General features: G+C 43.3%; 1 protein-coding gene across 1 annotated transcript in view; it reads right to left on the bottom strand.

Annotated features, from left to right (window-relative positions):
* The window catches only part of CFAP36 (cilia and flagella associated protein 36), a 115,245-nt gene that overhangs the window by 41,791 nt on the left and 57,250 nt on the right, over nt 1-16,204 (bottom strand). The window contains exon 5 of the mRNA XM_043511497.1: nt 5,335-5,386. Within this exon, the coding sequence (XP_043367432.1) occupies nt 5,335-5,386 (52 nt within the window). The remainder of the gene's footprint in view (nt 1-5,334; nt 5,387-16,204) is intronic.

Here is a 16,204-nt window from a genome sequence, read left to right as displayed (position 1 = left end):
CTGACTTCAATAAAGCAGTGTTGCAAATCGCATGATCATAAACTCGAGCCCACCTCCAGGGTTACTGCTTGTGAGTCACCTAGAATGGAATCAACATGAGCAAGCACTCCAAGAAGAGTTACCTACCTTTCATAAAAAGAAAAGGAGTACCGGTGGCACCTTAGAGACTAACAAATTTATTAGAGCATAAGCTTTCGTGAGCTACAGCTCACTTCATCGGATGCATTTGGTGGAAAAAACAGAGGAGAGATTTATATACACACACACAGAGAACATGAAACAATGGGTTTATCATACACACTGTAAGGAGAGTGATCACTTAAGATAAGCCATCACCAGCAGCAGGGGGTGGAAAGGAGGAAAACCTTTCATGGTGACAAGCAAGGTAGGCTAATTCCAGCAGTTAACAAGAATATCAGAGGAACAGTGGGGGGTGGGGTGGGAGGGAGAAATACCATGGGGAAATAGTTTTACTTTGTGTAATGACTCATCCATTCCCAGTCTCTATTCAAGCCTAAGTTAATTGTATCCAGTTTGCAAATTAATTCCAATTCAGCAGTCTCTCGTTGGAGTCTGTTTTTGAAGCTTTTTTGTTGAAGTATAGCCACTCTAAGATCTGTGATCGAGTGACCAGAGAGATTGAAGTGTTCTCCAACTGGTTTTTGAATGTTATAATTCTTTACGTCTGATTTATGTCCATTCATTCTTTTACGTAGAGACTGTCCAGTTTGGCCAATGTACATGGCAGAGGGGCATTGCTGGCACATGATGGCATATATCACATTGGTAGATGCGCAGGTGAACGAGCCTCTGATAGTGTGGCTGATGTGATTAGGCCCTATGATGGTATCCCCTGAATAGATATGTGGACAGAGTTGGCAACGGGCTTTGTTGCAAGGATAGGTTCCTGGGTTAGTGGTTCTGTTGTGTGGTGTGTGGTTGCTGGTGAGTATTTGCTTCAGATTGGGGGGCTGTCTGTAAGCAAGGACTGGTCTGTCTCCCAAGATCTGTGAGAGTGATGGCTCGTCCTTCAGGATAGGTTGTAGATCCTTGATGATGCGTTGGAGAGGTTTTAGTTGGGGGCTGAAGGTGATGGCTAGTGGCGTTCTGTTGTTTTCTTTGTTGGGCCTGTCCTGTAGTAGGTGACTTCTGGGTACTCTTCTGGCTCTGTCAATCTGTTTCTTCACTTCAGCAGGTGGGTATTGTAGTTGTAGGAATGCATGATAGAGATCTTGTAGGTGTTTGTCTCTGTCTGAGGGGTTGGAGCAAATGCGGTTATATCGTAGCGCTTGGCTGTAGACAATGGATCGAGTGGAAATATGTCAACTTCATGAAAAAACTCGCACAGATACAGACAGACATCATCTTCCTCTCCAAATGCAAACAGATGGACATCATACCGAAAGGACTGAAGGTAAAAAATCCATTACAATCTACATACCACACAGACTATGCTGACAGCTTGTGCCACACACTCTCAAAGAAACTGCGGAACCACCTGATCAACATCCTCTACAGCAAACAGGGAAAGATTAAGAATGAGCTCTCAAAACTGGATACTCTCATAAAGAACCAACCTTCCACACAAACTTCCTCGTGGCTGGACTTTACAAAAACTAGACAAGCCATTTACAAAACACACTTTGCTTCTCTACAAAAGAAAAAGGACACTAAGCTATCTAAACTACTATATGCCACAAGGGGCCACAACAATGGTTCCCGTAACCCACCCAGCAATATTGTTAATCTATCCAACTATACTCTTAGCCCAGCAGAAGAATCTCTCCTAAGAATCTGTCCTATCTCGGGGCCTCTCCTTTTGCCCCTCCACCCCCACGAACATGATACAGTTCTGTGGTGACCTAGAATCCTATTTTCGACATCTCAGACTCAAGGAATATTTCCAACACACCTCTGACCAACATATTAACCCACAGAGACCTTCCTGCCAATACTACAAAAAGAAGGATTCTGGGTGGACTCCTCCTCAAGGTCGAAACAGCAGCCTGGATTTCTACATAGACTGCTTCCGCCGACGTGCACGAGCTGAAATTGTGGAAAAGCAGCATCGCTTACCCCATAACCTCAGCCATGCAGAACACAGTGCCATCCACAGCCTCAGAAACAACTCTGACATCATAATCAAAAAGGCTGACAAAGGAGGTGCTGTCGTCATCATGAATAGGTCGGAGTATGAACAAGAGGCTACTAGGCAGCTCTCCAACACCACTTTCTACAAGCCATTACCCTCTGATCCCACTGAGAGTTACCAAAAGAAACTACAGCATTTGCTCAAGAAACTCCCTGAAAAAGCACAAGAACAAATCCGCACAGACACACCCCTGGAGCCCCGACCTGGGGTATTCTATCTGCTACCCAAGATCCATAAACCTGGAAATCCTGGACGCCCCATCATCTCAGGCATTGGCACCCTGACAGCAGGATTGTCTGGCTATGTAGACTCCCTCCTCAGGCCCTTCGTTACCAGCACTCCCAGCTATCTTCGAGACACCACCGATTTCCTGAGGAAACTACAGTCCATTGGTGATCTTCCTAAAAACACCATCCTAGCCACTATGGATGTAGAAGCCCTCTACACCAACATTCCACACAAAGATGGACTACGAGCCGTCAGGAACAGTATCCCCGATACTGTCACGGCTAACCTGGTGGCTGAACTTTGTGACTTTGTCCTGACCCATAACTATTTCACATTTGGTGACAATGTATACCTTCAAATCAGCGGCACTGCGATGGGTACCCGCATGGCCCCACAGTATGCCAACATTTTTATGGCTGACTTAGAACAACGCTTCCTCAGCTCTCGTCCCCTAATGCCCCTACTCTACTTGCGCTACATTGATGACATCTTCATCATCTGGACCCATGGAAAAGAAGCTCTTGAGGAATTCCACCATGATTTCAACAATTTCCATCCCACCATCAACCTCAGCCTGGACCAGTCCACACAAGAGATCCACTTCCTGGACACTACGGTGCTAATAAGCGATGGTCACATAAACACCACCCTATATCGGAAACCTACTGACCGCTATTCCTACCTACATGCCTCTAGCTTTCATCCAGATCATACCACTCGATCCATTGTCTACAGCCAAGCGCTACGATATAACCGCATTTGCTTCAACCCCTCAGACAGAGACAAACACCTACAAGATCTCTATCATGCATTCCTACAACTACAATACCCACCTGCTGAAGTGAAGAAACAGATTGACAGAGCCAGAAGAGTACCCAGAAGTCACCTACTACAGGACAGGCCCAACAAAGAAAACAACAGAACGCCACTAGCCATCACCTTCAGCCCCCAACTAAAACCTCTCCAACGCATCATCAAGGATCTACAACCTATCCTGAAGGACGACCCATCACTCTCACAGATCTTGGGAGACAGACCAGTCCTTGCTTACAGACAGCCCCCCAATCTGAAGCAAATACTCACCAGCAACCACACACCACACAACAGAACCACTAACCCAGGAACCTATCCTTGCAACAAAGCCCGTTGCCAACTCTGTCCACATATCTATTCAGGGGATACCATCATAGGGCCTAATCACATCAGCCACACTATCAGAGGCTCATTCACCTGCGCATCTACCAATGTGATATATGCCATCATGTGCCAGCAATGCCCCTCTGCCATGTACATTGGCCAAACTGGACAGTCTCTATGTAAAAGAATGAATGGACATAAATCAGACGTAAAGAATTATAACATTCAAAAACCAGTTGGAGAACACTTCAATCTCTCTGGTCACTCGATCACAGATCTTAGAGTGGCTATACTTCAACAAAAAAGCTTCAAAAACAGACTCCAACGAGAGACTGCTGAATTGGAATTAATTTGCAAACTGGATACAATTAACTTAGGCTTGAATAGAGACTGGGAATGGATGAGTCATTACACAAAGTAAAACTATTTCCCCATGGTATTTCTCCCTCCCACCCCACCCCCCACTGTTCCTCTGATATTCTTGTTAACTGCTGGAATTAGCCTACCTTGCTTGTCACCATGAAAGGTTTTCCTCCTTTCCACCCCCTGCTGCTGGTGATGGCTTATCTTAAGTGATCACTCTCCTTACAGTGTGTATGATAAACCCATTGTTTCATGTTCTCTGTGTGTGTGTGTATATAAATCTCTCCTCTGTTTTTTCCACCAAATGCATCCGATGAAGTGAGCTGTAGCTCACGAAAGCTTATGCTCTAATAAATTTGTTAGTCTCTAAGGTGCCACCGGTACTCCTTTTCTTTTTGCGAATACAGACTAACACGGCTGCTACTCTGAAACCTACCTTTCATAATTGTTGTTCTTTGAAATGTGTTGCTCATGTCCATTCCATTACCAATCCTCCTACCCCTCTGTCAGAGTTGCCAGCAAGTAGGAACTGAGAGGGCATAGGGCCAGTGGCACCTCATATACCAGGGCATAAGTGTGACACTCCAGAGGACCCCACAGCTGGTCCTATGGATACCGCTAAGGAAAAAAACTCTGACAACTGTGCACGTGGGCACACACACACCTAGAATGGGAATGGACATGAGTAACGTATCTTGAAGAACAACAGTTACCAAAGGTAGATAACTGTTTTTTGTGCCAAACAAAGTACAGCAACGCTGTCATGCACACACCTACTGCATAGTAAGATGAGTATGATACAACTGCTAATGCTTACCTGTACTGAAATAAAGTATTAAAGAATCATAGTTATAAACATTTTGCCACACAGTTAGATTGAAAACACTCAGAACAGTGACCATGTTTTTGTCTGTGTTTGTACAGCATCTTGCGCAATGGAGCCTTGATTCTGATTAGAATCTCTGGGCACTATTATAACATAAATATTACATAACAGACATCAAAACCGTTTTTCAAACTGGATAACTACAATTGAGAACAAAAAATGGCATCATCTGTCCCCCACTCCTCTTCCTGTGATGGGCAAACAGGATGGAGTTATTTGTTCGTTTTCTCCAAACACTACGTCTCTCAGTTGGCCATTTGATGGAAATGCATGCTTCATTTGCACTTCTTCTTTAACACTGAACGGAGATGTCAATGGTCTGCTTCCCCCATGATGTTAAGACCATCATGCATATCACTGGTGTTAATAATGTCATGAGAATGCACTCAAATAAAAGTGAGAGAAATAGAAAGTTCAAAAGGAAAGATAGTTTAATTTATAATGGCAACAAGGAAACTTTGCCATGGACTGAAAATTGTTATCAAGGACAAAAATATCGAAGAAAATATTGAGGACTTTATTACTTAATCATCACCAAAACTGATTATATATATAAAAATGCACTTACCTCTTTAGACCTTTTCATTTCTTGCTCCATTTCATATTCTTCCTTAGACTTCCTATAAAACAAAAAATTGAGTAAATATGCAAGAGTCCTGAGTAGTTTAAGGCCCTACCATCAATCAAACCCTAACCCCACCTCTTGACCCATTAAACCACGCCCCTTGACCCCATAAACCCTGCCCACCTGTCACCAGAAGTCATGTCCAGTGGGAGTATTACTTCCGGGGTCAAGGTGGCCACACGACCAACCTAACCCCGCCCCTTGACCCCTTAAACCCCACCCCTTGACCCCTTAAACCCTGTCCATCTGTCACTGGAAGTCCCACCCCATGGGGGTATTACTTCTGGGGGCAAGGTGGCCATGTGACCGGAATCAAGGTGTGGCATGTGACCCCTCTAACAACTCCTTCCACTGCCCTCTACCAATCAGGAGGGGTTTTACCCCCATAGGACCACCCCAAGAGGAGATTTGACCAATTGGGGGGAGTTCCGTGGCATCCCGATGGTGACCCATCCCGAAGTGATTCATGTGAACCCTCTAAGAACTTCTCCCATATCCCTCTACCAAGTAGGAGGGGTTTCGGCTGCATAGGACCGCCCGAGAGCAGATTTGACCAAAATAGGGCAGGTTCTGGGATGGGGTGAACCTCCCAGAAGAGGGTCGTGTAACCCCTCTGCAATCAGAGCACAGCACCATCACCCCATAAATCCAACACCGGACATAAGAGGCCATCTTTTACCAAGAACGCATGAGAAGATGCCATTGATGGTTCCGTAGAGGAACCCCCAAGTAACCCTGAAAATGCAGAGAGAGTGAGAAGTTGGCAATGTGAATTACCTAGATTTGGAGGGTGGGTGTATTGTGAGGAATTTCGTTTTGTCAATTTTGAGCAAATAAATTCAGCTCAACAGGTTGTTGAAGCCATACACAGAGGAATACAGTTAGTTCTTGATAACATTAATGGTAGGGTAGGCCCTGATGATTACGTTCAGTTACATTTAGAGAGCCGTAATTTAAATAACCTTTTGTTTTCGGTCAGAAGAGCTAGAGATGAGCTGTCTGCTGAGGATTTCTTAAACCAGACCTCAAAGCTGCCACAGAGCAATAGAGAGTTGCATGTCGATGGAACACTGCGCCTCGTTGTGACAGTTGTAAAAAACAGGGGTGAGTGCACTTGTAGAGTTTTAAATTCTATTCTTAGTAGTCAAATTATTCATAAAAAGAGACAATGTTTAGTAGACCTGACTTACACCAGTACCAATCTGTGTTTTGCAGATGTGCTCTTGGCCGTCATGTCCGACTGTAAACCTACAGACGTGGAATTGTTAGTGGAGGTGAGAAAGTTGCATGAGAAACTGCGGTGGTCAGATCAAAAAAAGTTTATGCTCAGTGACATAGCAAGATTTGAACAGCATTTAGGAGTCAACATACAAGTGGTGCTATATGCGGTGAAAGGCGGCTGGGTTTTTTTTAAAACGGGAGGTCCAGTGTACCCTAAGAGTTATTTTATCCTGTTGCATGATGAGCATTACTATGGGGTTGTGGGTGTGAAAAAGTTGTTCAGAGCAAAAAATTACTGTGAGTTTTGCCACACAGTGTACAGTCACAACCACTCTTGCAAGTATCGTTGCTGCCTCTGCTTGAGTGTAACATGCTCAGACAGCATGGGCGTGCAGTTGAGGTGTCCTAGCTGTAGACTGTATTGTCGGTCCAAAGAGTGTTTAGACAGACATATTGACTGTGCATCAAAAAACCAAGTGAATGCCTGTCTAAAACTTTGCGTGATAAGTGTCAGTCTTACGTGGACAAGCGGCACAAGTGTAAAGGGAGGCGGTGTAAGCAGTGTCAGGGTTTGATCTTTGGAGATGTAGACAGTCACCTCTGTTTTATGGACAGCCTTAGAAAGCCCAAATCCTCAGAAAAGTATATTTTTTATGATTTCGAATGTATGCAGGAGATTGGGTTGCAAACTCTCAATTACATTTTTGCTATGTCCCTAAAGCCAGAAAAATCCTGGGAATTTAAGGGTGATGAGTGTCTTTCTATGTTTGTTAAGACCTTTATTGGCAAAGACTTCAGGGATTACACGTTCCTAGCGCACAATTCCAAAGGTTATGATGTGTACTTCATCGTTAGACAGTTACTGAAGGATAAGATGTGCATAGAACTGATCACTCAGTGTAGTAAACTAATGTGTGTGGAAGTTAAAGCCCTGGGCATTCGTTTTATAGACTCTTTAAACTTCTTGCTCATGAAGCTTAAAAAGCTCCCGCAGGCGATGGGGTTTGAAGGACGCAAAGGGTATTTTCCACATTTTTTTAACACTTTAGAAAATCAAAATTATGTGGGGCCTATGCCCGATGTGGAGCACTATGGTGTAAAAAGCATGATGCCCAGGGAAAACGCAGAGTTTCTTGACTGGTGTCAAGACCACAGCCCTGAGACATTTGACTTGCAGAAAGATCTTGCGTATTACTGTCAGCAGGATGTCAAAATTTTGAGACAAGCTTGTATCCTATACAGAAAAGAGATTATGAAACTGATGGACAAAGGAGGTATAGTAGAGACAACCTGGTAAATTCACGGAGATAGAACTGTGTATAGATCCATTCTGGTACATAATTCTGGCATCTGTCTGCATGGCTATGTACAGGTTTATGTTTTTGGAGCCTAACACGATAGCTCTTCTCCCTCCAGACAACCATCACAGGCAGAAAAAGAGATATTCGACCCCATCTATTCAGTAGCTGTTGTATACCTCTCACAAAGAAAATATACAAATACGGCATGCTTTACAGGGTGGGGAACTACAGGTGGGCCCCTACTTTTTAGATGGTTATGCCAATGTTGACGAGGTATTCACGGTCTTTGAGTTTAACGGGTGTTTTTTCCGGGGCTATGTCACCTGTTATTGTGAAAAAGCACAAAATCCTATGACTGGGACAACTCTTGGGTTTCTTTATTACAAGACACAGCTCAAGATCGACTATCTGAAAAGACTTGGTTTTGTAGTGAGGACTCTCTGGGAGCACAAGTGGGAGGTGATAAAAGAAACAGATGTGGAGATTGCAGATTTTTTAAACTGAGCCCAGTTGCCCCAGCCTTTCATGCCTAGGGATGCTCTTTTTGGGGGGAGGACAAACGCTATCTGCCTGTATTACAAACCTAACCCTGGAGAAGAAATCCACTATTATGATTTTACCAGCCTGCACCCTTTCGTAAACAAAACAAAGAATACCCTATCGGACACCCCAATGTAGTTTGAGACAAATTTGGACCCCTTGCAAATTATTTTGAAATTGCAAAAGTTAAAGGATACCCCCCGCTAGGCCTCTTTTTCCCATTGTTACCTGTCAGAGTGGGTGGCAAGCTAATGTTCCTGCTATGCCGAACCTGTGTGGAAACTGAGCAGCGGGAGACATGCACCCATACTGATGAGGAGAGGGCCATCCTGGGGACTTGGTGCATGGTGGAATTGAATGCAGCCATAGCGAAGGGGTACGCGGTGGCTAAAATCTATGAAATCTGGCATTTTAATGAAAAATCTGATGAACTCTTTTCTGAGTACATAAAATTACACCTCCGCCAAAAACAAAAGGCTTCAGGGTATCCCAGCTGGTGCACAGATGAAGAAAAACAAAATAAGTACATTAACGATTTCTACCAGAAAGAAGGCATGCGTTTATGCCAACACGAGATCAGGTTAAACCCCGCTAAACGCCAAATTGCTAAACTGTTTTTAAATTCTCTGTGGGGTAAATTTGGCCAAAGAACCAACCTACCAACACCAGCATCATGAGACCCTGATGAACTCTTTCAGTACCTGTTTTCCCCCAACTATGAGGTTTCATCCTGCGAGTTTATCGACGATGAAACAATGTGCGTGTCTTGGAAGCACACAAAAGACCAGTATTCTGTCTCTGGCAATACCAATGTTTTCATAGCCTGTTTTACCACTGCTTATGCTCGCTTAGAACTATACAGCCTCCTAGACAGGTTGCAAGAGTGGTGCCTGTACCTTGACACTGACTCTGTGATATTTGTAAAAAGGGAGGGTGACTGAAATCCCCCTGTGGGGGATTATTTAGGGGACCTCACTAGCAAAATCCCACCAGATCAACACATCACCGAGTTTGTGTCGGCAGGCCCAAAAACATACGGGTATAAGCTGTCGGGAGGAAAGGCCTATATGAAAGCCAAAGGTATTACCCTGAACGTAGCGAACTGTGAAAAGATCAACTTTGACAGTTTGAAAGATCTAGTTCTGGACTATTGCACGGGCCTGCGAGAAAACCCCTCAAAAAAGATAGAGGTGCAGCAGCCCTCTATCGTAAGAAACAAAAATCAGTGGCAAATAGAGACAAAACCCCTTAACAAAACACAGAAAGTCATTTACAACAAGAGGGTCCTAGGAGAAAGGTTTAAAACCCTGCTCTACCGCTTTTGAAAAATGGATACGAGGTGGAAACACCCCTTTTCTGCAATTCTCGTGGGGCCTAGCAACTGCGGGAAAAGTTACTTTATAAAAAATGTATTGAATAATGCCAAACAAATATTGTCTGTTATGCCTGAGAATATTGTGTGGTGTTACAATTGTTGGCAACCTCTGTATAAAGAACTGCTCTGTAAATATCCCTTTATCAATTTTGTGGAGGGACTGCCTGATGCTTTTGATGACGACAGTTTGTTTCCTACCAATAAAGTAAACATGATTATCATAGATGATCTGATGAACTCTGCTTGTGAAAGCGATGAAACTGAGAAAGCCTTTACCAAGTATGTGCATCCTGAGCATCCTGGAACCTGAGCATTATGTATATAGTTCAGAACGTATTTTGTCAGGGAAAAAAGAGTCGCATGATTAACCTAAACACAAAGTTCATGGTTCTGTTCAAAAAACCCCAAGGATAAATTACAAATTGCTACACTCACTCAGCAAATGTACCCCGGCAAAGCTCAATTCTTTCTAGAAGCTTTTGAGGATGCTACCAAAAGGCCTTATGACTACCTGGTGGTGGTTTTAAATGCTTCCACACCAGAAGCTTATAGACTAAGAACTGGATTTTTCCCTCCAGACTGGCCAGAGGTTTATACTTTAAAAAGAACAACAGCCAGGTATAAAAAGAGATGAATTATTGGCAGGCCCCTTTTTAACAGCTGGGGCTGCTGACTGAAAACATGTCTAGCTGCGTGAAGAGAAACCTGGGCCTTTTAAAATTACTTAGCAAATCGTCCTCGCAGCAAAGGAGGGCTATACTGTGCTCGGCCTCTGACGATCTAGTAGCGGCCATCTCAGAAATAGCACTCTATACCTTAAAAGGAAACGTACCTTTAACACAGAATCAAGTGCGTGTGCTGAAAAAGAAACACACGCTTATAAAAACTTTGTGTAATAAAAGGGTTTCACTTAAAAGAAAGAAGCATCTGGTGAAGCAGTCTGGGGGGTTTATCGGACCTTTGTTAAGTTTTACTATCCTTCTGATAACGTGGCTTTTAACTAATCGATAATGGAGTATGCAGAAAAAATGTACCTGGTGCCCAGCCGCCAGTAGGAGCAATTAAGGGCTCCCCCTCCAGCAGAGGAAAATATCAGAATGACCGCAACTTGCTTACTGGATGCTGAATTGAAGTCAGTTCTTCAAAGAACTGATTTAGCCGAATACAAAAAGGTGAAACTTTACAGCACCGTGCCTCAAAGGTACCTGACGTACGTGAAGCAGAGTGATGTGGATAAAGGAAAAATAAGTCTATTTCTACCGGAACAGGAACAGAGTGTGACTGCCAAACCCTCAGAAACACCAAAGACCTCAGACTCTTGCTCAGGAGGTGTTGGATAACGTGAATAAGCGTTATAAGAAAAATGCATTAGTATTGCTAAATAAGCTGGGCCAGGATAAAAATATCTCTTCATGGAACGATAAAGGGTCTTTTGTGTACAAAGGCTCTGTGGTTAATGGTTCTAACATGCTCAACTTAGTCAGGGCCATCACCCAGATGCGCTCTGTTCCTAGCAGACGTGTGCCTAAAGGATGGGATGTGTTTATGAATGCCATGGCAGAACTGAACATACCATCTTCCGTCATGGGCAACGTGGCCAACAGAGATCTTTTGGAATACCTCAAGGCCTCGACTGCCGACACCGGGGTGGATCAGAAACCGTGACCCCTTTTGTGCCATTTAAAAAAAGAAAATTGGCTAAAAGAGCTGAATGGCTCAGTGTGTGATCCTTTTCACGTTCTAAATTTTTTTTTAAACTGATAATGTTTTGCTTTAAATAAAACATTTCTATATTTTTTTTCTGAATTGGTCATTGTGTTTTGTTTGTTTTTTAAAAACCCGCCAAACATCAATTGTCTTTAAACTCCTCACCTGTGGTGCTTTATTGGGTAACATGACTATGAAAATCTTTGCAAGATACACATGTCTGAGCTTGTTGAAATATGTTTTGAGCAAGGCTAGACCTGCCCAAGAATTTAAATTTATTTTTTACAAAATACATCACCATCCGGTGGTTTTGCACTAAGTCATTAGAATACAATTTTAAAATCCGATCAAAAAATAAACCCTTGCTACGATGATGTAAGAAAAACATGCAGTGATAGCCGCAGGTGACGGAGCGGGGGTCTTGTAATTGTTTGTTGTGAAACACAATGTCTGTGGCATTTTTGTTTTAAAATTGCATAATGCTTTTAGGAAACAACACACTGTTTGGGGGGGTGCCCATATGAGTCAAAAAACTCTCCTCGTTTACGCTCCACCAGATACAAAACGAGCCAGTGTTCACTCGGTTGGTTGTGTGGATGTGTGTTGACCACCAAACCTAGGGGTATCTGGGACAGCTTGTCACCAGGGAGCCAATTGCAAGGAAACACATCTAAGAAATTCTTTTTTGTGTAAGGATCCATCGTTAAGACACGTGAGAGCTGCACGGTGTCCATCTTCACATGCAGTCAAACAGAACGTTTCTCCTCTGATTTATCTCTATGATGTTGTCAAAAACCCCATACATGATCATATTAATGGTAACGTTTAAAGCCTTCCCAAAACGTATTTCTGCTCTCAGGTTCCCAGTTTTAATCAGGGAATAATGATTGGCGCATTCCTGGTCGGGAGACAGGTCAAAGCAAACAAGGTGTAACCCTGTGCAAACTTCTCACAGTCGATTAACAGAGAACAATCTTTCATGTGTTTATCAGCTGTCTGTAGCAGATTCATGTATTCTCTCACGCAGTATCCTGCCTCGAAGTCTGGTTGCAGAGGCTTTGTTGGTATCACTTCACCATCCACATACAAGGCCACAAAATTAATATTGTAATGCTTAAAATGAAAGAGATTTTTAGTGTAACTTCTGCTAAAGGCATCATTATCCACAAACCCTAGGACAAGCATTTTGGGTAACCGTCCCAAAAACAGGTTCTCCTGGTTACTGACCCTACTGCCCGCAGGGATGCTAAACACTTTCATTCCCAAACAGTCCACGGGGTATTTAGCATTAGCGGTAAGTATTGCCTCAGCATGCCCCAGACAAACGCTCGGGGCCACCCGTACTTTCTTCACAAAAAGGGATGCTGATAGAATGCGCAGTTTAAAGCCTTCAGCTGCACTGCCCATTAAACCGAAAGCATCTTTACTGCACGTCAGTTTAATTTTCATATCCACTCCATTCAACAATAGTTTTTCTTGAAAAAACAGGTCGCTGTGTCAATGACCCGTCAGCTTTGCACGCCTCACAAACCCTAGATTCCCGCCATCCAACTCCATTTCTTCCTGTTGTCCGACAGTGTCTTTGTAAAAGAGGGCGGCGAAAAATTGTATGGCGAGGGTGTTGTCGCTGTAATTGAGCACTGATTCTATAAAGGCCCTGTAAGGGTAACAGTTGCTTTGGCTTACAAGGCGGTCTCCCAGTGTGACATCCAGCTGACTAAAAATAGAGGCCACGGGGTAATTCACCAGGCACACCTTGGCATCCGCGGCAAGTTCAGTTCCGTCTCCTTTTACAATCTTGCAACACAGGTACAACAGTGTGTTGTTTAAATCCATATAATCTATGCCATTCCCTGCAATAAAAAAGTCAATATGGGCAGACTCCATAATGACCGATAGAGGCGGCACCTCAATGTAGATGCTTTTCTCGATGCTGGTCTGCATAGGGGCTATTTGGAACAAGTCTAGTTCAGATTTGGTGCACTCTTCAGACCCGCAGTGAACAAAAGCCACGTTGATTAAAATATACCTCTTTTACCAGGCGGAGAGCGTCTCCTCTTTCATCCAGGCTTCCTCTTGGACTTTCGCTTATGGCCGGCCCTGTGCGTCAAATCCCTTCTTTTAAAGGGTTTTGGGGGACCTGTGCATCGCGGGTATGACACATTTCTCTTTCTCTTTCTCCTTTTAATGTACATCAGCCCCGATCCTTCCTGTGAAGCTGTATTCCCCACCTTCTCCAGAACAGCACGGGAGACATGGCCTACCACATCTTTAGCTATGTTTTGAGTGGCAGTTTTTACATGTTTTTTAATAATCTCTAGCCCCCTCCTCAAAAGCGGTATGGCTTTTCAAAAGAGGCTACGGAATATTCCACCCACGCCCGCCCCGTCCATCACAGGGGCCCCATGATATCCAGGAAGGGCATATGCTGCCTGGGCTTTGTAATAGTTCCTGTAGATGGTGGGGTCACCATAATTTTTTAGGATCACCATAATAGTGTTTTGCTTTTTAGAAATCTCGCTCTCTCCCGGGACGCAGGTGTAGTTTGATGATCACCTTGCCAAAGCGAAATGAGACGCTTTTGTTCTGATCTGTCTTTATTTCAATGGTAACGGTGTCGATGTGGTGTTTACTGATAGGGACGTAATGAGGTTTATCGTAGGTAATGGTGACAAACTCATTGTTCCTTCCTCAGACAGGGACAGCATAACAGGGGAACAGAAAAGTCCCCCACAAACTGATGTTCTACTATATCCGTGTATGGATACAATGAATTAAAACCCCCTGTAATGTCTGTCGAGAAGGGAAATTTTTGGACACTGTGTTTGGGGCCCAAGCCCAGAATGTTAGCTAGATCCCCGCTGGTAGAAAACATATAAGTAAAATCGGTGAATTTAAGTCTAATTTTTCTACCCACAGGTCGTAGCTCATGACCATCCCAGGCAGTCTGAACTCCACGCCATATCTCCAAAGGTGATTTCAAAAGGGGTGTCTTCGTTGATAGTGTTCGAGCTGTGTGGGTATTGTATTTCCACTAACCCCACCTCCCAGGCACCGGGAGATCCAAGGGCTTAATTAGCTGTATTGTAAAGTTTGAGCTGTTTTTTTGGTGGAAAAACTGCAGAGCTGGTGTTGCTGGGCAAAGTAATGTAAAACCCGCTGTCGCTCATTTTTTTCCTCTCTCTCTCTCTCTTTGCAGGAGGAATAACTTTTGTTTGTTTGTTTAGGGGTTTTTTTGATTGTGTCTAAATGTCACAGAGTTGAGAAACTTCCACCCAGCTGTTAAACTTATCAGGCCATCCCAACCATTTCACCAGTAGTTTTTTTTTTCCTCCCTTTTCCTTTCTCCACTAGAACTTTTTCAATCCTGTAAATCCTGTCTCGTTTGGGGTTTACTTTTTGTAATTCTTTGGGGTAAAAAGATACAGTAACTGTCTCACCCTCGTAATCTTTTAATCGGTATACAGGTCTCTGGCCCCAGGTTAAGGCTTCATCCATTATGAATATCTCATTGATAAACATCTGTTCATAACCTTTTTCAAAAGCTCCTTTGGTTTTAGATAGTCTCACGTGGTCACCTTTTCTAAAAGAGGTAGCAATTGGTTTTATTTTAAAACCATCTCCATAAACCATTTTCCATACCTTCAGAGAATTTGAAGGGTTAACATCAATGGGTCTGGTATGTATAGTTCTGTGAAAGCTCTGGTTGTAACTCTTTATAAAGTCAGGTAACACATCAATGTAGCGAAAGGTGTTATGGGCTGTAAAATATTTCCACATCCTAGTTTTTAAAGTTCTGTTAAATCGCTCCACAACCCCTGCTTTGACTTCATTATTAGTAACAAAATGGTGAACGCCATGCCGCTTTAACAATCTGCTTAAAGGTTTGTTTAAAAATTCTTTCCCCTGATCAGTTTGTAATTTTTGAGGCATGCGCCTTTCGCTAAAAATAGCTTTAAAGGCCTTGGATACCTCACCACTCGTCTTGTCTCTTAGGCCTAAGGCCCAGGCATATTTGGATAGAATGTCTATCATGGTTAACATGTACTTAAAACCGCTGTTGTGTTTGGAGAACCGGTACATATCCACCAAATCTGCCTGCCATTGCACATCCACATCTGAAACAATAGTCTTGTTTCTTTTAAAACGTATTCGAGACAGTTTGTGTAAAGTGTTGGAAATCCTGGTCGGAAAGCCAAGCTGTTACCTGTCTTCTATTTAAAGTTTTACTATGCTTTTTGGCCACTTGAAAAAGAGGTTTCAGAGTAGCAGCCGTGTTAGTCTGTATTCGCAAAAAGAAAAGGAGTACTTGTGGCACCTTAGAGACGAACACATTTATTTGAGCATAAGCTTTCGTGAGGGTTTACCTAGCAGAAGCTCCCAACTTCTCCGGGGGTGTAATATATTTTCTTTAACAGAGCCGTCTGTGGAGACATAACTGTTATTGGTAGCGTCTTTCACTAACACAAGTATGGAGGGGTACACATTCATATTAACACATTAAATAAGTTTTATTAATCGCGTGGTTTAACACAACCTTTTACAGCCACCTGAAAAAATGGACGCCATGACTCCTAACATGAGGGATTCTGTGCTGGTTCATTCTTCCATTTTGTCCTTTTCCTCTTGAGATCTGTGTCTCAGACATGAGCAAAAACAGCTGATGCAC

The sequence above is a fragment of the Dermochelys coriacea genome, chromosome 3 (genome assembly GCF_009764565.3).
Source record: "Dermochelys coriacea isolate rDerCor1 chromosome 3, rDerCor1.pri.v4, whole genome shotgun sequence".
In the NCBI taxonomy this organism is placed as follows: Eukaryota; Metazoa; Chordata; order Testudines; family Dermochelyidae; genus Dermochelys; species Dermochelys coriacea.
The sequence above is the reverse complement of the archived record's forward strand: the minus strand, read 5'-3'. Positions and strand labels throughout refer to the sequence as shown.